Source organism: Idiotropiscis lumnitzeri, chromosome 4 (assembly GCF_059441095.1).
Source record: "Idiotropiscis lumnitzeri isolate Australia: NSW breed Sydney's pygmy pipehorse chromosome 4, RoL_Ilum_1.0, whole genome shotgun sequence".
NCBI classification, from domain to species: domain Eukaryota; kingdom Metazoa; phylum Chordata; class Actinopteri; order Syngnathiformes; family Syngnathidae; genus Idiotropiscis; species Idiotropiscis lumnitzeri.
Genome location: NC_142394.1, coordinates 7390059 through 7415348, shown reverse-complemented (window position 1 = coordinate 7415348; position 25290 = coordinate 7390059). Strand labels below are relative to the sequence as shown.

The window sequence follows — 25290 nt, the reverse complement described above, 5'->3', positions numbered from 1 at the left end:
GCTAATACCTTGACATGAAATGTTATCTTATCGACACAAATGAAATGTGGATGGATTGGGTTTAATGGGCTGATATCACTGTGATGCATCCTAATAAATGTGCACAAATGTGGAAAAGAAAAATATGTATCTTAGATTACTTCAGAAGGAAAAACATTCATTCATTAAAGACGCTACTTTTTAGACGGCCAATTACTAGCTAATTTGTATATTAGAAATATTATTGTTACTATTACTTATTTCAATTTCTTGAAATGGTGAATTTCGGGTTTTATTTAGCTCTCTGCTATAATTATCCAAAATATAAAATTTTGGCCTAGTGCAAGGTCTTCAATCCTGTTCCTCAAGGGCTGTTGTCCTGTCCTTTTTCCATCTATCCTTGCTGCAAAACACCTAATTCAAATGATCAGGATCATTATCCAGCTTATGCAGACCTTGCTCATTATCTGATCATTTGAATCAGGGTGAAATGGAAAACCGGCAGATCAGCGGTCCTCGAGGAACAGGATTGAAGACCCCTGGTGTAGTGGTAGCAGGCAGGGTTCAGTTCCCACTCGGTGACGGAGTGAATGGCCGTCTGTCTCTTTATGTGCCCTGCAATTGACTGTTGACCATTCCTGGGTAAAGTCTTCCCTTCACTCAAGTCGGCTGGGGCAGGAATTCTAATATTTTGACCCTCTGTGTGTAGCCACTAAAATATTAGGAACAGCTCTGTGTGGTGCAGTGCAGGAGGCTACAACCACCATATTGTTACTTCCGATTCTCTTAACATCAAAACTAAGCATTGTTTGTAATCCTTTTTTGTGCATTTGAATTGTGCGGTTGTACCTACGCAAAAGACTATGAGGTTTCTCAGAGAACTGTTTGGTTGCCTTTACCCCTATTTTCAATTTTGCACCCCCTTAAGAATGTATTCTACATGGGACATAGAATGTTTTGAGAGTGGACCGCGACCAAAGCAAGTGGATGCGGTACGCACGCCAAAAAGTGTGTCTGAGTCGAAAGACGTCAAAACTTTTTAAGGCATAGGAATTAGTCTTCCTCATTTGCTCGTCGAACTGCTTGAACCGGCTGCGACGGAGGCCCTACCTTGTCGAAACTGGTTTATGGTTCGGGCAAAAGAGACAAGAAGCTCTGTGGGGAAAATAAACATGGCAACAATCTTTATTGATGGACTAAAGCAGGAAAATTCACTACTCTCAGAAATGTTGGGGTTTTTGGCTTCCAGGTGAATTCCTTTGTACATAGACTAAAAAGTGAACATCATTGGACATTTTCAATCATTTAACATCTTTTGTGGAACCAGACCATGCAGTTCCTTTTTAAAATCAGCAAGCGCAGAAAAAAGTCCCGAAACGTTGAATACTTCAAACGTTGAGACAAGGTCAAATTGACTTCACCTGGGAAGGTCGTTTTCAGTCCATCGTAAAATTTCATCTCCGAAAGCCAAATCTTATCAACATTTTATTGAGTAGTGTGGACTGAATACCAATCAGGTTGAAAACATGAAAAAAATAAATAAATGTGATGGTTTGTTGCAACAAAACTAACAATACCGTATTACCTGTACCTTTTTGCCACTTTTGATTTCTCACCTATTTAGAGATGAATGTTCATGTTATTTTTTTTTTTTTGCGTCCAGTGCCTTGACTACTTTATTGTTGACTTGAAACTTTAATAAAATAAATTGTTTATATTTAAAACCAAATGTGCTTCAAGTATAGAATGATATTTGTGTGACGTTTCAGCAGTTATTTTAAAACAAATTCCAACCCATCAAGGTTTCTCACACTTCCTCATTTCTCCGCTGTCGGACTTCCTGACTGATTGGAATGCGGTCCTACAGCTCCTACAGGGAATACTGCATCTTTGATGTTTCCTCAATTCCACACTGCCATTTCTGTGTGTGCGTGTGTGTCACTTCCTTGTGTGTCAGATGGCTGGCGCTTGAGGAGGGAGGAGCCTGCAGCCTTTAAAAGTGCAGCGGTGGCACATCTGATGTGATCCCACTGCAGGTGTTCAATATGGCCAACTGGATTATTAACAATGGCGTTACCTGTGTCACACTGGTGAGCTGCTTCACATTTGAACCGCAAATGACATCAATGAGCATATTTGACCAGTTTCGTGTTTGCAGGTGGTGTGGATGACCATCAACGTTTTCCTCTTTGTCTGGTTTTATCTCGTCTACGATGTGGGAGATCAGCACTTTTACACGCGCCATCTCTTAGGGGTGAGTTCTTCAAAAGTTTTTTTGACTCCTCCCCTCACCCCCACCCCCACCCCCACCCTCATCCAAGTCCCTGACAGACACATGATTTATTTTTTTTTTTTTTTTGGATGACCCCAGTCGGCTCTGGCCTGGGCCAGGGCCCCTGCCGCCGTGCTTAACTTCAACTGTATGCTGATCCTCCTCCCCGTGTGTCGTAACCTGCTGTCCCTCATACGTGGCTCTCTTGTGGTAAGAATGACGTGCAAATAGGAAAATATATACAGTATTATATAAAGTGAATTTATGGTACAGTTTGCGTTCAGATAGCCGTTGCTTAAAGGGTAACAACACTACGACACAAATGCTGTGAGAGACTTTGTGGGGTTGCTTTTTGCTCGAATCTCAAGATTGCGCTCGTGCGGCAAAGCTGACAATCAAGTCATTGATGGCTCTTAGATTAAAAAAAATAATAATAATAATTGTAACATTTCTAGACAAGTTGGACACTTTCCTTGGGAGTAATTTGAAATTTAGGCTCATTTTTAAAACTTGAAACGTAACATTTCAGAGACATATGGAGCATATGGTTTGTATTGTTTGTCATAAGAAGACATACATGCATCCAAATTATTTAATTTAATAAATTTTTTATGGTATTTGTTATTCAGTATTCCAATACGGACTTATAAAACAAGCACATTTCTGCTTTATTCACAATTATTCCATTAAATTCATATATAAATTCACATCCAGTGTTGCCTTGATATACAAGTTTTATTTGTTCCATGACGTCACTTGTATCTAAAAAAAAAACATGCAAATTCCCATATGAAATTAATAGTAATGCCTTTTATCAGTTCTTCACTTCCTCTATACAGTGCTCGTATCTAAAATGTCTACTTAAAAAAGAAATAAGCCGAAAAGTCGAAAAACACAAGTCCGGTTACGTATACTCTGTTATACCTTAATTATTCCCATGAAAAGTTTGCAACTTGTTGTTCCCTTCCAATCATAAAATCCTCACATGTGTCATTTTTATTAGGATGATGATTCAGCTTATTGCTGAATGTAGTTCTTCGAGAAGCAATTTCTGTGCGAGATTCGATAGACACTATACAAGTTCATCAAATATGTGACAATTTGACAAAGGAAATTTACACCCCAAAAAATGCACTGTAATTTTGACTTTGATTTAATGAAGACACAGAGAAAATAAATCAATGTATTGTTAGTATTGTGGAAATAAAAATCTTGTGTATCCCAAGCATTGTTGTTTCTCCGCCCAAACCCCCACCATTCTCTATTTTTTTATATCGGTATTTAAATGTGAGTCACCATCATCACTCGCACTCCAATTTGTGACGCTGGAATTTCCCATTGCGACATTCAATTAAGTAATTGAAGTTGTCTCATCCTGTGGCTGCTGTACATTATTTATTTGAAAGAAAGAAAATAAAAATGAAATGAAATCTTTGCTCTCTCTTATTCAGTGCTGCAGTCGTAGTTTGAGGAAACAGCTGGACAAAAATATTGACTTCCACAAGTTGGTGGCTTACACCATCGCCCTGATGACAGGTGAGCTTGTTGTGTTGGAGGGGGGGGGGGGAAACGAGGCTCAGATGTATTGATAACAGGTGATCCTGTGAGTGTCTTTGTATTGAATTCTTCACTGTGACAAGTCATCAGGTGTGTCTTCTGCTTTATCAGGGAAGTGCACTTATGAAGGACACGGATGTTTTAGTGAGATAACTAAAAAGTTGCATATAAATGAGATAACAGGTCCGGTACCAAAGTAGCTGTGGTTGGGGACCCGTAACTTGGACAACTAAACTATTAAGCATGGCTGGGCAATTTTATTCAAATGGCACATTTTGTACACAAGGCTTCACACAAGCAAAGGCACGACAGGGGAGCAAAGTTTTTAACCTGGATTTGAAGGCATCAATACTCAGAGCGGACTTCACTTCTGAATTTATTGCAATTTTTGTTTGAGTTGAATTTGCTGAGTTGATTGACAACCACTTTCTTGACAATCTTGGATCAGAAGGGAAGGTTTCAGATGGGTCTCTAATTTACTAACCAGGACACATCCAGCGTTTGCTTTTGTTCTTTTCTGGCGCGATTTGTTTGATTTGGGGGTTTGTGAGTTTGTCAACCGCAACAAATAGAGAATGTGCATTCTTTAGCTTCTCACTAATGATTTCAGAAAAGTGTTGTCGAGTTTTAGCTAGGTCTTGGTCAAAATGAACTTGGAGTTTAGTTTTTCGCCACTTCTGCTCCACTTTGATTTCAAACTAATTACGCTCATAGAGCACCTCCAAGGTGTTTCAGGCCGACATAAAATCATCGTTTTAGCGAGAGGAACAGCATTTGTTCAGAAAACTTAAATTCGCTGGTATTGTTCAATCTAGTCGTTCATGGACAGTGGGTTATGTGTTGTCGTTCCGGGGCGATGTACAGTCCAGGGGTGAGTCCGGTGGTGCTGTTTGGCACTGAGAAGCGAATTTTGGGTTGAATCAAGCGGTGGTTGTGGCCCAGAAGTTTGGGCCGGTGAGGAGAAATCGATCTGTTCTGGACACAGAGGTGTTGAGGAATGAGCTTCATTACGTGCCTGTTGAGCTTTCGTCACAGAACGGAACATATTAGCATGTCTGGCACCTCAAACCAAGTGAGTTCTGTGTCATGTCATACTTGACCCGTGTGGCTTCTCTGTGTCGTGTCTCGACAGCCGTTCACGTCATCGCTCATCTCCTGAACATGGAGTGGTACAACAACAGCAGACAGGGCGAATATGACCAGCTGAGCACAGCACTGTCCGACCTGGAGGACACGAAAAACACCACCTACATCAACCCTATTCGCATAACGAGCCTAGTGAGTCACCCCGAGTATTATTAGTTTGTAGAGGCAGAATTGTTGGTGGTTGGTTTGACCGTTCCTAATGAAATGGCCAGTTCGGTCATATGACGTGAAGTTGTTTCTGTGTGTCAGGACCCACAACAAATTCCCACTTACTTGGTGTTCACCACCATCGCCGGCATCACGGGCGTCATCATCACCCTGTGCCTCATCCTCATCATCACGTCTTCCATGGAGGTCATCCGCCGCAGCTACTTTGAGGTCTTCTGGTACACGCACCACCTCTTTATCATCTTCTTCGCCGGCCTCGTCATTCACGGCGCAGGGTAGGAGAACGCCCGCCGTGTCCTCTCTTCCTCGCGCTCTCCGGTATTGTTTGCCATCAACTCTCGGCACGTCCGCTTCAGACGCATCGTGAGGAGTCAGAAAGACAGCCCGCCGCACAACTTCACCGTCTGCAAGGACCGCATCGCTGAGTGGGGGCGGATTCCACAGTGCCCCGTCCCGCAGTTTGCAGGAGGCTTTCCGCAGGTTGGTCTCTTGTTTTGGAGAACAGTTTGGGCAGGAGGTGTAACATGCATTTCACACAAAAATGTTAATAATATTAAGAAGAATAGTGTATGTGACTTTGCTCAATAAATGATGACATGCATGAAGACATTATTTTCTGAACAAAACCTGAGGCCATAACTGCTAACAATTTTCTTTTTATAACCCCCAGACTTGGTTGTGGGTGATCAGCCCGATGATTCTGTACCTGTGTGAGCGGCTGCTGCGTTTAGTCCGATACTTGCAGACGGTCCGATACCGAAAGGTAAAGTTTCCGCTGAAGTTCCGGGCAACATCTTTCAAGCTCACCTTTATTTCTTGTCTTTTTTTTTTTAAATGTTTTTATTTATTTCCATTTCTTAGATTGTGATGCATCCGTCCAAGGTGCTGGAGTTGCAGCTGGTCAAGAACGGCTTCAAAATGGAGGTGGGCCAGTACGTGTTCCTCAACTGTCCGGCCATCTCGCAGCTGGAGTGGCACCCGTTCACCATGACCTCGGCCCCCGAGGAGGACTTCTTTTCCGTGCACATCCGTTCAGCCGGAGACTGGACCGAAAAACTCATCAGCATCATGCAGCAGCTGCCCGAGGGCGCTCAAGGGCCCAAGTCCGTTTATTTCAATTTTTAATTTTTTTGTTTTGTTTTTTTTGGGTGGAAGTTCTCATTGTGAGACCATAATTACCATCGCGCTATCTGAGATTAGCGCACAAAATGATATTGCAAATAAAAAAAGATTGTGAATGCAAGACAAAAATTGCGGAGCGGCACAGTGCACGGAATTGCAGCATTAAAAATGATGCACAAGCTGTTTAATTGTTTACATTGTATTTAATTATTTTATCGCACCTCCAAAAACTCTTAAATGGGGTCACTCGTATCTCAAGGCAGCACTTTTTCAGCACGGAGCGAAGTCGAAGCTTGACATTTGACCTGTGTTCTTTTTGCCCCCTTCAGAATGGGCGTGGACGGGCCCTTCGGTACGGCCAGCGAGGACGTGTTTGACTACGAGGTGGCCATGCTGGTGGGCGCAGGAATCGGCGTCACCCCCTTCGCTTCCATCCTCAAATCCATCTGGTACAAATTCAAGGCATCCAACTCAAATCTGCGCACCCGAAAGGTAACGTGCAACCACACGACGAAATTGCCCCGTTTTTGCTTTGGTTGTCATTTCAAGACGAAAGCCGTGCTCGTCATGCGGACTGACAGCTATTATTTGCACTTTGATTTTCATGGTGGCACGGCTGCACGCCTCGTGCATATTGAACTGGCTTACTGAGGGTTAACGTGAGACCGGCTAAAGCAACTTTTGACAAGTACATTTTAGGGCTTGGCAAGAAGACATTTTCCTTCGCTTGGCTTACACAAGCCAATAGCATTGACAGTCAAAACAAGTTTTGCTTTTTTTGTTTTTCGCTTCCGAGATCTGACTTATTTCCTCATACTAAACAAGATTTTAAGGTTATTTAAAAAAAAATTTTTTTTTTTAGACATATAGTTGCTAGAGGTGTTAGAAAAGTCACGAAATATTGGGACTAACTCGCGTAATCGGCCACACTGGGTATGCTTTTGAAAACTAACTCCTCCGTTCACAGCCATGGTATTAGTTTAAGATGTGCAAGGTTGCACTTTGGACTGCGGACACTGCTAAAAAATAAATAAATAAAACAAGAAATCATCAAGGAAAAATGTCAACCTTCATTTAGTAATTTCCCCAGTCCTATTCTTTGATGCCTTGAGATATGAAAGACCAGATCAAATTGCATTTGCGTTCATCTCTTAGGGAAAAGGCGATTTGGGGTAGTGTTTTGAGTTACCAGCATGTTTCTCAAGGCACCACTGCACATATTTAGAATTGGTTCCCCACTGGTGTTTTAAGTTGAGTTCTAATTTCCCACTAATTTATATTCCACCATATGTAAAGTGCTTCGTTACAGCTCCAGTAAATGGTAAAATGTGCTATATAATTAAAGTTGTATTGGTGTTTGTAAACACATTTTGAACGATGACCAGACATGTCACACTTAATCTGTAGTTGAAATTCCACCGGCGTTGTGGTCATCATTTGTTTGTCCCACGCTGATATTTTCCCTTGCCTCAATGAGGTGAAATCAGGTAACCGGCCCACGTGAACACACCCTGAACGTCATTAAGTGTTTTGAGCAAGTGCCTCATTATTGTTGTCTTTTTTTTCCTCTTACTTCCTGGCTCCAGATCTACTTCTACTGGTTGTGCCGAGAGACAAACGCCTTTGAGTGGTTTGCCGACCTCCTGCAGGTCCAAGAGCGGGAGATGGAGGAGAGAGGAATTGGGGATTTCCTCACCTACAAGCTCTTTCTGACCGGATGGGATCAGAGTCATGTATGTTCTCGTCAAAATGAAAATGGATTGTTTTGAATGGGTTTTCACAGTAGTGTTTCTCCGCATATTCTCGGTTTGCTATGCGTGAATTACACAGAAAAACACAAAATATTACATTTTTGTACTGAGGCCAAGGCTCTGTATGGTATAAAAGTATGGCTGGTATTGGTGCCAAGGAACAATGTTGCAGTGAGTTGCGGAGTTTCTTTTAGTTGTGAATTACTCAGACTTGTGTCCACATCCCAACGAACAGTCAGGGATTATATGAGCCATTGAAGTGCTCATCTAGGGGGAACTTTATTTTTGACATTTTGTTGGAAAGTCATTTCACGATTTATGGCTGCAATCAAATGTGGGTTTTACATCTTGGTGATTAATTTGGCAACTTTTCTGGGTATTGTACTTGTTCACCAGAATTTGTGTTTTTTCTCCTATTTTGCCAAATATACAGATTTTATACTTGGATCATAGTGGATCCTTGTCATCCACATTGCCTCAAGGAAACTAAACAGTGATCAGGGAAAAGTTTTAGCGTAATAGTGGTCACATTGCAAACAGCTGTCAAACAGATCCATATTTCATAAAATTAATGACATTCAGATGTGGGAACTTGCAGACACACTAAAGTACTACTTCCTTTCTCAGTCAAGATGTGCCTTTCCTGAGTTCTTAGTCGAGTCGATATTGCAGGTGCCTATGGAACATCATTTTGTTTGCTCATGTCATCTCTTCCTTTTCGCTTAAGGCCAATCATGCCATGGTGCACTTTGACGAAGAGACCGACGTGGTCACTGGACTCAAACAGAAAACCCACTACGGAAGACCCAACTGGGATAAGGAGTTTGAACAAGTCCGCAAAGAGAACCCCTCGTAAGACGATGATCATCCTCCCTCTCTGAATTACCAAACACAATCAAACATTGCCAAAAATGTCCCGTCTTTTACATTTTATCTTCAGAGCTGTGGTGGGAACATTCTTGTGCGGCCCGGTGGCTTTGGCCAAGATCTTGGCAAAGAAATGCGCTAAATACTCTGACGTGGACCCGCGCAAGACAAAGTTCTACTTCAACAAGGAGAACTTCTGAGCTACGGGGAAAAACACCAGCAGCAGGTTCCATTTGGGAAGACTTGCTGGGGAATGTTGCTCAACGCTAATTAAGGCACACATGCATGTGTTGAAAGCGCACACGTCAAAAAAACAAAAAACAAAACCTCTGACAACAATGCTGGGCGTGTTGCTCCCATGGGCTGAATTCCCCCTATTCTTTCTCTAACACTTGTCTTGGTGGCAGGAAAAAAATATTAGAAATAAAAATAGAACATACAAATTTGTAAAAAAATGCAAACATATTTAAGGAGCAGTCTTTCCTTCAACAACTCATAAAGCAGGTTTATGACAAAAGCTGCAAAACTGTCTATGTGCAGTTGAAACTATAAATCACACTTTAACAGTCGCACTATTGTGAGGTCAGGCGAAAAACTATAAGTACAAATTATATGCAAGTATAAATTCACTCTAGCCACAGTATTGCAAGAAGTCACAATATTGTGAGGGCGGGAAGTCTTAACTGTTTTTTACAGTCACATTACCGCAAAAAAAATAGTTTTAAATGACAGCTGTATATTTCAAAGTGTCATATGTAAAAAGTGGTTCTTTTCCTAATATATAGTCCCAATATCGTAAAAAAAAATGAGTGGACAATTTCTATCAGAATAAAGTTGCATTATGAGAAAGTTGCAATTTAAAAAAATAGCCAAAATATATGAATCAAGTGATCATTTAAAGGCAATTAAAAGAACCACCATTCACAATCGGGAAAAAGGTGCTTTAAAAGGGACGGTCATGATATTGAATTTGTATTTTTTTTTTTTTAAAAAAAGAGTAATAATATATGTGGAAAAAAGTCATACAAGAAAAGGAAAAGTTCTAAAATTACCCTGGGGAACAATCTGAAAAATAATTCAGTTTTGTTACATTTTTATGCTGATTAAGAAACTATGATCAGCTGCGAGTTGATGCGATTGGCTGCATCCACAGCTACGTGACAAAGTTATATTGTATTGTATAACTTGTTTTTGCAGTCACCATTGAGACCGAGCGGTGCGTGCAGCTTCCAATAGGTCAATACTATCAATATCTGTAAATAGAAAGCTAGCGTAGTTGCAATTAAGAGGATTAGTGATGGCTTTTCTCTTCAAATTGTATCCATTGAAAATTCCATTTTGTTTTATGCTGTGTTTTCAAAACTCGGAGCTATTCCATCTTAGTCTTTTATTTACATCCATACACTACTTTGTTTTTTAAGAAAACGGGGCTCCTATAGTTAAAAAACTTGACATGATAGAGAAAAACTGCCATACGTTTGGACCTAAAAAATGAGCTAAAACAGCTGTCTGAACTTGGTCAACAAAAGTAAGTTTTCTCCACTGTAATATTGTGAACGTAAAATACAAACACTTAAAATAAAAAAAAACGAAAAGAAAAAGAATCCCTTTCTGCCATGCCAGTTTTTTTTATCAATAAAATGCAAAACTTCCCCATGAGTCATTTTGGGCTTTGAGTTTTATAATTCCTTTTTGGGTGCGCTTTCACACCAAATGTAATTGTTACTTTGTTTACATTTTATATTGTTTTGCATTCATCGTGTATTTTGCATCAGAGTAGTTTCCTGTGTATCTTTTTCTAAATTTCCTATTTCAGCATTATGGCGCATGTTCAAAGCTGTGTAACTGTAAACTTCGGCACTTTGTTTTTTGTAAATATGAAAAGCATTTATTTCTTTAATGACTTGTTAAGTCAACCTGGCGATTAGCGGCACACAAAACCAATGATTCACTGTTGGGTGTTGTCAAAATATCCTTATAAAGCTCCATTATCTTGATCCAAAGTGTTCAGAGACGGAAGAAGGAAGAAGTGCACCTGGAGGAAAATGGTTAATGATCCACTGAAACCAATGACGGTCATTTTTTAAACTCCATTTAAATGAAGAATCCAAGCACTAATTTGCCATTATTGTCTTTGTTTCTGGTAAATAAAGAGTAAGTGGTCATGTTTTAGTAGTTTTGTTTTATTGATGAAACATGGGGGAAAATAAAGGATGATGTGGTGAGTTTTGTGACTGCACATTTTTTTGGCAGGACACCATAGAAAAAAAGCCATGGAACAAAATAAAACTATACAACCATCCAAACTAACGACGAGGCAAACTTCAAATCGAGGTCAGACAGCAAGTCCTAAAAGAAGAAGAAAGTGACAGTGTATGATTAAAAAAATAGTTTACAGCCGGCCAGTTCCTACCTGATTTGCATTATACAAATAATAGTAACAGTTTATGTAATGTTCAAATTTCTTGAGAACATGAATTGGTGCTTTTTCTTGGCTGTAGGCTATAACCCCCCCAAATTATGAAAATTAAAATAAAATCTGTCACCATTATAAAGCATGTATTATGACATTCAAGTCATATTACAAGAAAAAAAAATTATGAGAAATTTGTCATTTTAGTTATCCGATTTTAAAATGACATCCGTTGTGCTGATGCGGGGGGCGGTCAATTACAAAAGAATAGTCATAAGTCATAATGTTACTTGAACACGTTAGTTCGAGGAAAAAAAGTTGTTTTCCTCTTTAATGTAAAGGATTGTGCCCAAAAAGTCAGCAAAGTGATGACATTTGCATAAAGGCAGGTTGGAGTTGAGGGCGGGGCCTCGCTTGATAAGCAGGACAACGGGCCTGGCGAAGCACCTACCTGCCGGCGTCCGAGTGACGATCAAGGTGCGCCGGTGGTTTTCTGGATCTGCTCTTTGAGGATGAGGATGCTCTGCCTCTGCTCGGGGGGCAGCATGGCGATCTGTTCCGGGGTGAGCTGGAGAACTTGCATGATCAGGGCAGCCTGCAAACGGCATGCAAAAAGCGATCAACAGGATGTGGAGGCACATTGTGATGCCTGCATTCAAGGATTACCGACGAGACGAGTGCTTTTACAACTTGTGAATAACTCAGTGCAAGCTTTTCACACATCAGGGGAAACAAATCTCTACAGACTGACAAAGGTTGCACTTGGGCCTCATTTTGAGCCAGGAAGACACTCACCTTCTCCTGGTCTTGTGTAGAAACTTGGTTCTGAGCCGGACTGAAGCCGCCACCGCCGCCTCCTCCCCCCGGGGGAGGAACTCCCGAAATAACGGGACCCTGTGGAGAAAAACAAGGCGGACGTATGCAGCGTTGATCAGCCATTTAATGATTAGCCAGGCTTAACAGAGGCTGTTCACTTTGGAAGTTCAAGAATGCACGTTGCTCATTAGTTGCCTTCTTCTTTGCATTACTAACTTCAATACAATCTCAACATGTGCCATAGAGACCAACTACTACCTGTATGCATAGATATTATGAGCACCAATGCAGTGTTTCAAACAATGTGCATATTAGTGCAATAAAATTGATGATTATTTCTAAGATTATTTTTCCTACTAATTGTACAACTATAACTGAACTACATCCATCTACCCATCCGTCATCCATCTGGCAAATGATGGCCTTAAATTGTTAATTAAGATGGATTCAGTCTTTATTTCTTTTGAAAATTCATTTGCAATTCAATAATTTTTTCAAATTGTTTAATATAGTTACTGTAAGGTAGAAGAGAGAATTTGCCACATTAGTGAAATTAACATTTTAACCAGTTTATTAAATAAAGCAAATTATGATTAAATTAATTCAAAATAATTTTATATTCACATTTGACCATTGTTGAACAATTACTTAATGATTTATTGCAAAATAATAACATTAAAAATGTGAATGTTTTATTTCAATATTACGGCAAAAATATATATTCAACATTCTTTCCCCACATTCTAAAATTCCTTAATTATAAATATTCTATACATAATACAATGACAATATTCTTTCATGAATAAAGTATTTCAAATTGAGATGCATTCTGCCGTTTTTAAAATGTATTGAGTACAAATAATTATAAATAAATAATGTTAAAAATAAATTTTTAAAAAACATTAAAATTACATGTTTTTTTATCATTCTAAGAAATTATTTCAGATATTAAAAACAATTCTAAATACATTTGACATTTGCATTTAAAAAAAAAAACAGTTCACTCATTAAAATCTTATATATATTATAATCATTAAAAAAAAAACAATAGGACAGTGTCCTTATGATTGTAGGCTGGCTGGTCGAGTTCGCCATCGTTCATGTTACGGTGACTCAACAGACAAACATCACAGAAGGAATACAACTCGAGCCTTACACTTGATGACTTTTAGAGATAAACACAAAAAAATAAACAAAGGAAAGAGCGGAACAGACGCTTACCGGCCGGGCAGCGAGGGGCGCGTTGGGGCCCATGTTGTGGGGGATGGGGCCTTGCATTCCTCCCGCCATGGGAACCCTCTGGCCTGCCACTGGGCCGCGCGCGTCCATAGCTCTGGGATCGCGACCTGTGCGAACACATGCAAACACATGACTCACAAAAAATGTTGTGTGAACAGAAAAGAGGTAATCTGCATACTTTTGTAACACTACTGGAGTTGAATTTTCTTCAACACCCAAGCCCTTCTTGCATGGCACACCAGTAGCCAGCGGGCCCACGTTTGCGAGTGCTGACGTAGCAGCTTACTAGGAAGTGTAAACGGAGACTTTTGCTGCTCGTTTAGATAGTAGATGACGCGTGCAACACGGATACTTGGGCTGACCTCTGGTTTCCATCGGGGGTCCGCGCTGCTCCAGCATTGGCGGCCCTCTGGGGTCACCCATCATGTTTCGTGGTTCGCCCATCGGCGGCCCTCTCATGTCCATCGGTGGCCCTCGCATATCCGGTGGTGGTCCGGCTCCCATCGGGCCCATGTGCACCGGCGCCGGGCCATGGGGTGGAGGCGCTCCCATGTAGCCTCGACTAAATGGAAAATTTGGATTGGTCAAGTGTTTGACTGAACCAGACGGGAGCGGACAATTGCAAACCAACAGAATGGGACCGACCCGAGCACACCTACTGACAAAATTCAGAACAAATAATAAAAAATAAAATGCCACCACTGGCATTCTTATCAGGGAACAACTCACGGTGGGCATTTCAGGAAAACTAATTGCAGAAGCATGCACACTGAGTGAATTGTTTGGCGGTCGCTAGGTGCGCCGTTTAATTAGCACGCCCGTACACTCACTTGGGGTCAATGGTGTCTCCCGTGACCGATAGCAGGCTGCCCCCTCGGGGATCGTTGGGCCCGTCACCCAGCAGGCCTCTGGGGGGGATTCCGCCCCCTCCTTGGGGAAGACACACAACATCAAAACAGGCAAATAAGACGATGACATGAGACAAGACACTGCCTGACCAAGACAAGTCACCACCCTCTTCAAAATTGTGAGGATTGTGCCGTACTGAGTGTTGATTAATCGAGTCTTGAGGTACCTGAGGCAAAATTGTTGTTTTCTGAGGAACATGTTTTTTTCCTCTGCTTTTTATCAGAATAAAGTGGTGCCTTGAGATATGAGTTTAATGCTCATGCTCCTAACTCAAAACACTCGTATGTTGTCATCTTTTTTTTTTTTAAATGGAAATGTCATCAATTTGTTCATGTGCATCATGATCGAATGCTGCAATCTAATTGAGCTATTGATGCTAATCGTTAGCAAGTGAATGGTGTTTTGCATGGTTTGTTAGCAATAAGCTAAGCAGAGTTTCCCAAGGCAAAGCTATGAGGGCAATTCAAATACAAAGTGTACATTTCTCTTTAACTTTTGAGTGACATCTTAAAACCACTTTTTTGATGAAACAATATTTTCCAATGTGCTGTTTATTGTAGTCAGTTAAATTGAGTTCACTGACACCATTCAGCACTCGTATTTCAAGTTTGTATTTGCAAGTCAAAGCAAAAAAAAAATAATAATAATAAATCTTCCTAATAATGGCTCTTACCAAAAAAAAAACCTCAGAAGTCGGTCACATGGTAGTTAGGTAGCGGTGGTTGTTTAGTCCAGTTCAATGATTAATTCAAGTTTGTCAGGTTTTGACTGTGTTCCTCCGCGACCTACACAGCGGCTGGTAGGTGTAGCCAAATTAGCGAAATTGAGCCAATTGCGCTGAACACTGCTAAAGACAATATGTTGCAAGGACAGTGATGTTGCAAAGGCTTTGAGCTATGCACTTCCAAGCTGAAAATATTTTTTCCAGGTTAACTTGGATCACCTGTTCAACTCTAGATGAGAAAAGACATGAACTTTGTGATTTTAAATACTCATCTTATACATGAGCATTGAGCATATTTTTGCATCACGTATGGTCTCTGGAACACTGGCAACAGGTCACAAGGTCTGACAAGTCCACAGGTGACGTGTGGCGGAAGTGTGATAAGGGAATGCCTCAGTTGGTCAGGTCGAGTTGAGCAACATTATGCGGGAAACCCCCATGAGGAGCTCACATGACCAGAGGAAAAATGAAGCAGTAGGTTTTTACCAGCAATGATCTTCCCTATTGCAAAAGAACGGTGCACATATTCATGAGGCAGATTTTGACCCATGGTTAATCAATACACTTGAGTAACCATCAAGGGTTATAAGGCCTAACAAAAACAAGGTGGGGGGATTTTTTTTTTTTGGGGGGGGGCAGGGCAATGCATTTCACAACTAATCTATTAAACAGGAATTTGTCAGCATGACAGAAGGAATCAAAGCAGAACGAGAGGGAAGGAAAAATTAGGCTTGGCAAAAAAGCACAGCAAGCAGCCTGACGTCACAACACACACAAATGAAGAAACAGAGCAATTATGGTGGAAACACTTCTTGCAAGTACAGTATTATATTGGGCGATGGAACATTGCTGCCAGAGGTATGCATGCAAATGTGAAGCGACGGGTGTGTCGGTTTTAGGTTGCGTTCTAAGATTAATTACACCTTTACTGACACGAATGCTATAAACAACAGCAAGATGTCAAGAAGAGACGGCAGGCGCCACCGTCTTGTCACTCAATGCCACTGAGACTGCTTTTAACAAACGCTCACCTGTTTGTAACAAGTTTCAAGGGTACATCTGCAGATATGGGGGGAAAAAAACACTGCAGAATTCTGTCAAATACATTCAGTATTTATGATTAAACTAATCCAGCAATGGAAGCAAGATTCCATTTTATTTTGGCACAAATTTGGGTAAAGGTGTAGACATGGAAATGATGGTAATTTCTCAATAAATAATGTTTTTCTCATATTGATGAAAGTCGTGAATATACAGGCGGTGGGTATAAACGACGCTATTGAGCCAATTAGGATTTTTCTGCCTCGGGGAGGTATGTTCTCTGTTTTCTTATTAATCAAAATTAGATTTAGGAAAGGAAACCACATTAAGAAGAATACTGTAGCATCGTGGACTGAAGTCCGTTTCTCATGTGAGACGCAAGGCATTATTAATTTATACTTGGGCATTATGTCGGGGGCATACATCCAAGGCCAAGCTAGTGGTCACTTCTGAGCTGTGTGGTCAACGTAATAATATGTGTGAGAGAAATGCAGCTTGGTCTGTAAACTGTTCATGTGTTGATACAAGTTTGGAGAAAAGTTGAAGGTTGCCATGAGCAACTTTCTGCTCTGATCTGTCAGTAATGTGCATTACAACACAATACTTAGCTAGAGGTGCATTCTGATGTTTTGTTTTCTCTTTGACTTGCAGGAAACAAATTCAGATACGAGTGCAGACTAAAAAACAAACCCGGTTTAATTTGTTACATTTCATTACATCATTACTCCAAGTGGAATATTAAAGAGAGTGCTATTTTTATTGCAAAAATCAGACAAGCCCATCTGTCTGGGATAAGGGACAACATCCATAGTTCGATGGAGTACAGTGCATGTTTGGTGAAGAGAATGGGGCAAGACTCAAAAGAAGCCCGGAGAAATATTCCTCGAACAACCACTGTGTAAACTGAATAGGAAATCGTCTTAAAAGCTTATCCGAGTCTATTGTAGCTTTATTCTCATTTTGCACTAAAATGGGTCGTGTGGGTGAGATGGTGGGTCGACAGACGTGGGAACTGTTGAGAAAAGGTCCCAGTCTACAAATGACAACCTCAACATGCTGCACTTGATCTCTCTCCTGCTTTCTTGGCATCGCCATGTGAGCTTCCGCAACCGCGACATGAGAGAAATGCAGTCATCGTGCCAAGTCTCTCGCCCAGATTCTCAACGCTCAATTGTGTCTACTTTCTAAACAAGTCCCACACTGCACTTGAGTGTCTTTGCTTCAGGGGTGGCTCACATCCTTTAAAAAGGCAAACATTTCTTCAAAATAATATGTTCTGTGCACCCCCACCAGTCCCAACACGGTATTCATTTGTGGAATATGAATCGCACAATCTGACAGAGACGCACAATCCACTCATTTTTATCAATCTGAGGGTGCGGCATTTTAGTCGCTCGCTGTCGACTGAAAATGACGTCACAGTGGATAAAGGGCTCAGCTAGCGAATGTCACATGACCAAACCCAGTTACCTCCTACAGTAATGAAACTTATCTCAGTTGTTTTATATTCAAATTAAAGAATACAAAAATAAACAATTGTACATACATTTTTGTATTTTAATTAATTTTAGTGAATAAATATATATATATATATATATATATATATATATATATATATATATATATATATATATATATATATATATATATATATAGCTGCAACTAATAATTATTTTAATAATTGATTAACCTGTCCATTGATCCGTGATTCAGATAAAAAAAAAAGAAATTAAAAATAGAGGCTAGAATTTCTTGAAAAACAGGACATTATTTTAAATTGACATTGGACAAAACTAAATTAATGATTCAGTTACAGGCTTGGTCCATAACATCTTAGAAAATGGCCAAAAACGTTGAGCGTTGTTTTGACAAAATAAATCCAATTGTTTATTGAGATTCAACACAAAAATAATCAGTCTGCTTTCATTGAGTACGACAGGAATCAGATGTTTACTGTTGAAAAGCTAAAGTTCTCAGCATTCGCAAAATTTTAGAAAGACAGCTAAATGATAAGATTATCAGAAATAATTATTAATTAGACAATCCACAAGTTGTCAATCATTGTGCGGCTAAAAATAAACATTTTCACATACATTTAACATTTGTATTTATTTTGTTAAATAATTGGTTAATCCAATAATTCAAGATAAAATAATTGGGAAAAAAAACCATCTCATCCATTCATATATTACCTACTTTTATTAAATAGATTTGTTTGCAATTAAATTATAAATTGATAATTAAATTTTCAAAATAAACTATTAGTGTCGCCATGGTGTAGCGGTACACCCGCCGACTTGTGCGCTTTTCCTGCTTAGTGACTGTGTGTGTATAGTCGTTTGTATCTGTTTGCCCTGCGACTGGCTTGCGACTAGTTCATGGCATTATGTGCCTTCCGCCCAAAGTCATCTGGCATAGGGTTCTGCAACCATGACACACCAAAGCCACCCCCCCCCGCAAAAAAAAGAAAAAACTATACACTGATATAAACTATTTTACATACCCGTTCACGTGGCCCATTTACAAATACAGTGTGACCCTCGAACACAATGGTTTGCTCAGCCCTGCTTCAGGTGATGTTTGCCGACATGCAACCTCACACCATAAAAGAGTCTGCACTGTCAAACATTCTTTACTCGAAACCAGACTGTGGTACTGACTGAGGGAAGGGGGCGGTGATACCTTGAGGCCGCTCGATAGCAGCTTGTGCCGATGATCCTGTGGGGGAATGCTGGAGGTTTCCTGAGCCAGCGTTAAAGGTGGAAAAGAACAGGAGACAAGACTCAAGAGAGCAAAGCAGCACTTAAATTGAAAAAAAATAAATAAATAAATAAAGAAAGCTTCAAGGGAAGCATGCATGAGATGAGATGAGATGAGATGAATTCCACGTGGGGAAAGAGGATATTGTGGTTATGTGACAAGAATAGTGGGAACCATTATTATTAAGGGGTGTGGTGCCACCTAGGGATCTCAGTAAGGAATGACATGTGCAAAGCATGCACCAGATGAGCCGCAAGCAGACTGACACTAACTTTCCAAAAACAGAAAATCAACAAATACCGAAACCCCAACCCCACACCCATAAAAATGTCATTTGTCAGTGAAGAGAAAATGTTGTTACAATTATAATGACTGCGAAGAAAATGCAAAAGGTACACAAGAATTAGCTAGTTAGAGAAGACCGCACAGAGTTCCAAAATCTGTAAATGTTGTGACTTTCTTGAGAGCTGCGCCTGGGAACATTGCCTGCCAACGGGCGTAACTGAGGACAGCATGCGGATGTGGCAGAGGTAAAGTCACGCCGCCAGTAGATACTGTCGTGAAGCAAGGGAATAGTTTGCCATAAATCCGGGAAGCTTGACGAAGAAACTCGAACCTTTAGACAACGCGATAAACAGGACGTTCAAAGTGAAGTTGAGAGCGGTGTGGAAACGATGGATGAGAGATGGCGAACACTGAGAGGCACCACCGGTGAGTTACGCCACAATTTGTGAATTGATTGTGGATGCTTGGGCTAACCGTTAACCGCTAGTGTTTCTGCTTGAACTGCAACGAGTGACTGACACTGATGAGAGGGAAGTTGTCATATAAATACCTCCAAAAAGTACAGCCAAACTCAGTTTTGCTCCCGTTTCCTTTTTAAAAAAATACGCTAGCATGCATGCTATTATATATTGCAGCATCCTTGCATGCTAGCGTATGTTTTAAGCCGGCGGATGTTTTACAATGCTTGCGCCCAATAATACGGCGGGCGTTATGTGTGTGTTAAATACAGAAATAGCTCTTGTAATTGAAACGCCTTTTAAAACACTGCGCCTTAAGGTCATGAAAATTTGGTACGTTGTGATCAATTTCTAGCGGTATCGTCCAGACTTATTTTCCAACCTGAGATTGTCATCTTTAACATTTAACAGTTAAACTGGTATTATTTTGCAATTCAATTTATTTTGAACAAAGACTAGAACTCGGGGAATTGTTAGTTTAAGTTTGCACTTTTGTTCATTGATTACAATTAAATACAAAATCTGAGCGAGTTTTGGAGGTATTATTTTGACCTAAAATTCACCATTGCAGTGTGACTGTTTTGCCTTTTGTCAGAAATAAAGGAATGAGCTTTCTTCAACATTATCTGTCATTGGTTCAATAGAAACTAGAAGTACTAGTTTTATGGTTTACTCTGTTTCAGTGAGTACTAAAGAGTTGTGTACTCGTACCGTCAGAAAAAAATGGCATTGAAGATCCTATAAATAACCATAGATACTAACACATCAGATTTTTTTAAAATCTCATTCAATTTTAAGTTGGTTCTGAGAAAACAAAAATAAACTCAGTTATAGGGAGGTTCTCGATATGAATTTGAAGTATCCAATACAATGAAGATGATATGACATTCAACAAGACAGCTGCAAAGAAAGTGGCCCAACTAAAGGGAACAAGTGAAGCATTTTGTGCAACAAACGATTCTTCTGACCATTACCTGGAGGGCCGGCAGGTCCTGGGGCTGGCACAGGTCCAGGTCCAGGCACAACACCCATGTTGGGAGGCTGCATCATTGGAGGTGCGCCGTTGACGTGCATCCCAGCCTATTCACATCACAGAAATAAAATAAGTGGGGATATACTGTTAATAAGCACCCCTGTCACCATTTCAACAGTACCGTTAAGTGTTAATGACAAACTGAAGACAAAAAGAACATTGGTGGACACGGACATTATTCCACATAACTTATCAATAGAAAAGCAAGCAAGAATTAATTAATTAATATCAACGTTCTGCCTACCACAGGTTGCTGCTGTGGGGCCACCATGTTGGGCAAGGCAGGTGGTGGATTGACCGGTGGGGCTCCTCCCCCTTGTCCGCCCGAGATGAGCGGCTGGGTTGTGGTTTGGCGGTGAAGCATTTTCTGTAAAAGTGGTATATTAATTATTAACTGCACAGAAGAGTGGCTTGCGAAGACTTGTGTAGAATTGGTCACACACCAGGGCGATCTCCGGATCCACAATGCGCATGACCACCTGGGCCTGCAGAAGGGCATAGGCCAGCTGAGGGTTCTGCAGCAGCATGTTCCTTGCCTCCTGGGGACTGTTTTGGACACAAAGCTACACAGAGAGGAAATATTTTTCCAACAATTACTAGACTTTGTAGACTTGTGGTACAATGGATCATCTTTGATCAGTGATCCGAACAGCTTACACATTGTCTACGGATTTAGTGGGTGGAAAAAAATTGTAATATAAAATTGTGTGTGTACATGAGACGGCAACATGATGAGCCCACATTAAGCACTACAAGCAGCAGAGGAAATTGAAAAGCCTTGTGGATCATTTAAGTATGTAAAGGGATTATTTTTGGCAACTAGGGGTGAAATGAGGCCAAGAGTAATTCGGGTAACTCAAAAAATTACAGAGGTTTTTTTGTTTATTTAGTGCGTGTGCCATCATTCAGACATGTCAAGGAAGCTGCAAATACTGCATCATAATGACCTAACATGTTTCCAAGTAGAACTTCAAAATTAAAGCTCACAAAATAATATGAGCAACCAGATTTCATTATATTACTGAAACCAGACTCAAGGGCTATTTTTTTCTGAATGCCTATGGTGTGATACGGAGTGCTTTTTTTCAGGGAGTTGTGTTCAAGACCAATAAAATACAAAACTGTTCACCAGGATACACATGCTTGCAAAATTGGTACGACATATTGAGGCAGTGACAAAGGCTAAATCATATTATGCATTTTCATTCCTGCTTGACACAACAAATGGCATAGCAGAGAAGAAACAGCCCACCTTCATCTGTTTCATAAGTTCAAACATCTGTTCAGGAGGCAGACTGGCCACAGCCCGGCTGATGGACTCAGGAGCTTCCTCGGGTGCCACGCTGTCCCCAAATGGAGACTCAATGATGGGGGCGCCTGTTCCCAAACCTGTTACCATGGTGACACAATCAGTTCACAGTCACCTCACAACAGAGCCCAAGTACCACCAACATGTGGCGATTTTAAAAATACATACTTTTAAGCTCTTCCTTGTTTTTCTCACTGGCTGCGTTGTCAACACGTAGGGCGCGACCATTGAACTCTCTGCCGTTGAGGTTACGCATGGCACTGAGTGCAGTCTCCTGGTCTTGATACTCACAGAAGCCATAACCTTTTGGTTTGCCTGTCTCCCTGTCATACACTAACCTGAATGCAAAAACAGTCTTGACAATCAGCATTAACAGGCTTATATAAAAGTTGACATATTATGGGAAATGACCCTCGTGAGGATTAGCAGTTTAGATAATGGATGGAAAGATGACTTTTTAATGTTGGTATACAAAGAGAGTGGTGTCTTGCAATATGAGTTTAATTCTCTTCATGACCACAATTAGAATTCAATACAGCGAAGGTGATCCAACGCTGTGTGTCTGTCAGACAGCGCGCAAAAGGTGCATAATTTGGGAATCCTGCTCACGACTCACTCCGCATTTTTGCATCCGAGGCAGCGTGGTTGTGATCATGTGTTCCATGCATGCTGAATTATGAATACTGTTGGGTACTACTGGTGTATAACATAAAAAGTTCATGGGTTTGGGTTGGGTTTCCAGCGATTATGTCCATAGAGGAGATATGAAAATGAGCAAAATTGATTCCGTTCTTGAGAAATACCTTCAAATTTCACCGTTTCTCAGCTTTCGTCACTTCCCGTTCTAGTCCAGTGCAGTGATTTGCTAGCTAACAGCCGATCACAGTGATCATTTAACCCGACAGCCCGACCCGATTGTACACGTTGAATCGGCCGAACACGCCCCCCAGATTCCCCAACGGCTGCGACTTTAGACGTTGCTCGCTACACCAAACAAACAGAGTATACCGACTTTCAGACGGCCAACGTCAGACTGGTGTGTTGAGGCCTTAAGACAGATGGATGCTGTTCATTGAGATGTATTGAACAACTCTCAGCTCGTCAGTGCAGTTTATGTAGCCTATTGAGTGTCAACAGGAGCTAGGGTCAGGTACGCAGCTTATTTTAGTGTGAGTGTCTGGACGTGAGGTTTGTTGATAATGGATTGATGACTGTTGCTCTCCCTACCCACATGCAAGGGCATTACAGTGCCTTAGTTGCTCCATTTTTTTTGCACGTCACTCAAGTGGCGGGGTTTGCTCAGAATTCAAATTTCGGCACACTACGACAAAGCAACGACTGGTAAATAAAACAACTGTAAATTAAGTTTCCACTGTTAATAAAGTAAATTGGGGTTTTGTTCATTTATATAGACATCTGGGGGGATGTTTTAAATTGTAAAAATATGTAATACCGTATTTAAAATCAATGTGTTTTATTTAAGAAAATGCACTCGCAGTTGACGTAAAATAATGATTTAATGAACAAATATGAACAGAGGGAATGAATGAACGATACTCACCTAAAGCTAACAACGAGTCCGACTTCAGAGAAGATGTCCTTTAACTGTTCTTCGGTTGCTTCATAAGGAATATTTCCCACTAAAACATATGCATATAATGCAATTACGTTGACATCCCACATGCCTCTTTTTTCCTCTGTAAACTTTTTGGTATCCGTTTTTGGCTTAACAAAAGCTAGCACCAGCCCACTGCTTGCGTTCGCTACTTAGCTAAGACAGATCTACACGGAGGTAATAAAGTATAGAATACAGCTTTCACAAACCACAAAAATAAGGAGAAAAAAGCCTTACCAAACACCGAGCGTAATGAACGGTCGACGCCCGGGTCTCTACTTGCAGCCGCAGCGGCAGCAGCGGCAGCAGCAGCGAGGTTCGCCATTTTACGGGGGACAAAATAAAATGAGACACCCGGAAGTTGCAAGGGACAATTTCCGATTTCAAATCTGTCCGAAGTTTAATGTGACCCTGCAACAGCCTTTTTTGTGCTATATCTTAGAAAAGTAACATCGAGAAAACAAAGAATACCACAATGCAAATAAATTCCTTTATATGTTCAAACCCCACTGTGGTTTCCACACTCAAATGAACCAATTATCCAGGTTAAACATAATGAAAATATTTAGTGTGAGCACCAAACCATATTTTGTTAAAGATGATCCTTGCTTATTTTTAGAAATTTTGTTGCTCCTTGCCTGTGAATTGAATGTTTATCCGACCAAACACACTGCTGACCAGCCAGGGGCTTTGAACCCAGGATACCCAGCATGCAAGTAAGCCATTGTTGCAACTATATATCTTTGTTGAGTTTCTGACCACAGTGCCCTGCCTGTATGTTTTACCCCCTATAATAATTATAATAGTTTCACTCATTTCTCCAGCCGTGGTGTCATAAATTATGGTAATATGAGGGGATTTATGCAAGTCGGACTAAGTTGGACTTCACTGAAGGCCTATGTGTGAAATGCACGGGCCGCCACTGATATATATAATATTTTTATTAATGTTGTCACTGATGGTGATTATTTTTGATTTAAAAAATAGTTGCAGCTCTACATGTAGCAATCGACTCAAATAAGAATCCAGTCAGTCGTGTGGAATTGATTGGTGATCAGTTGTGTTGTGAAGCAGTCAAGTAAAAATGGCATTGCTGGCTTGCAATCAAAAGAGGTGGCAATTTAGCCCATCCTTCCTTGAGATAATGCCATCATTAGTTTTGCTCATGCTGTGTTTGTGAAGTGTGGTCTCCCAGTTGGAGGACTCTTATCCATTTTGAACAAAGCCCCTTAGTGTAATCAAGGACTTTCAGTGATGGAAGCTCATGGGGGGAAAAAAACCCACCAACTGCAACTGTTCATCATGTGGAATGCAATAGCGCACCTTGAGAGGTATAGCCAGACCTTGCACATTAAAGCAGGCTCAAACACAGCAACCCGGCGTTATTAAACAAGACAGATTCATATATGAGCTGGATCAAAATTCAAGGCAAGCTTGAGCTATTCCTTGGACACACAATTTGGTTGACAATATGAGCTACTAATGCCCTGATGCCATAATGCATCATAGTGTTTTCCTTGGACATTTGGCCACTCATTTATCTGGTGGATACTACAGAGGTGACAGTAATTGAGATGAGAAAGGAAAAGTCAGAGAGGTGTCATGTAATAAAGACCAACGTTAATGTAGCTTGGAATATTGGAGTGGAAAACACTTCACTTTATATATTCAAGGAAAATAACACAATCATCAATGTCCTCTAATTAACCGTATTACGCTCATGCTACATTCTGCAGTTTTGTTCTGAGCCATTTAACAGTACATCATACAACAGAACCCGTAAAATCGAGTGCCCCTTGAGGTTGTAAAATTTTCAATATTGTCAG

The 25290-nt window shown here is 40.6% G+C and overlaps 2 protein-coding genes across 3 annotated transcripts; one reads left to right on the top strand and one right to left on the bottom strand.

Moving 5' to 3' along the window:
• The first annotated feature begins 1918 nt into the window (after window positions 1-1918).
• Window positions 1919-11034, top strand: nox1 (NADPH oxidase 1). The gene is made up of 13 exons (XM_088292442.1): window positions 1919-2069; window positions 2138-2233; window positions 2351-2461; window positions 3703-3787; window positions 4941-5086; window positions 5204-5397; window positions 5479-5602; window positions 5793-5885; window positions 5984-6225; window positions 6574-6736; window positions 7831-7977; window positions 8723-8847; window positions 8936-11034. The coding sequence occupies exons 1-13, from the start codon at window positions 2025-2027 to the stop codon at window positions 9060-9062; spliced, it is 1698 nt and encodes a 565-aa protein (XP_088148568.1). The 5' UTR covers window positions 1919-2024; the 3' UTR covers window positions 9063-11034.
• Window positions 11025-23870, bottom strand: cstf2 (cleavage stimulation factor, 3' pre-RNA, subunit 2). Of its 2 annotated transcripts, XM_088292443.1 has the most exons (14): window positions 23702-23870; window positions 23411-23489; window positions 22018-22187; window positions 21793-21929; window positions 20984-21103; window positions 20785-20907; window positions 20482-20587; window positions 18687-18746; window positions 14161-14260; window positions 13693-13892; window positions 13313-13437; window positions 12071-12169; window positions 11727-11870; window positions 11025-11211 (listed from the first exon to the last, which is right to left on the bottom strand). In XM_088292443.1, exons 1-13 carry the CDS (start codon window positions 23787-23789, stop codon window positions 11748-11750), a joined length of 1530 nt encoding a protein of 509 aa, XP_088148569.1. In that variant the 5' UTR covers window positions 23790-23870; the 3' UTR covers window positions 11025-11211; window positions 11727-11747. The 2 variants fall into 2 exon arrangements, with proteins under 2 accessions (XP_088148569.1, XP_088148570.1); XM_088292444.1 differs by lacking the exon at window positions 18687-18746.
• Window positions 23871-25290: the final 1420 nt, after the last annotated feature.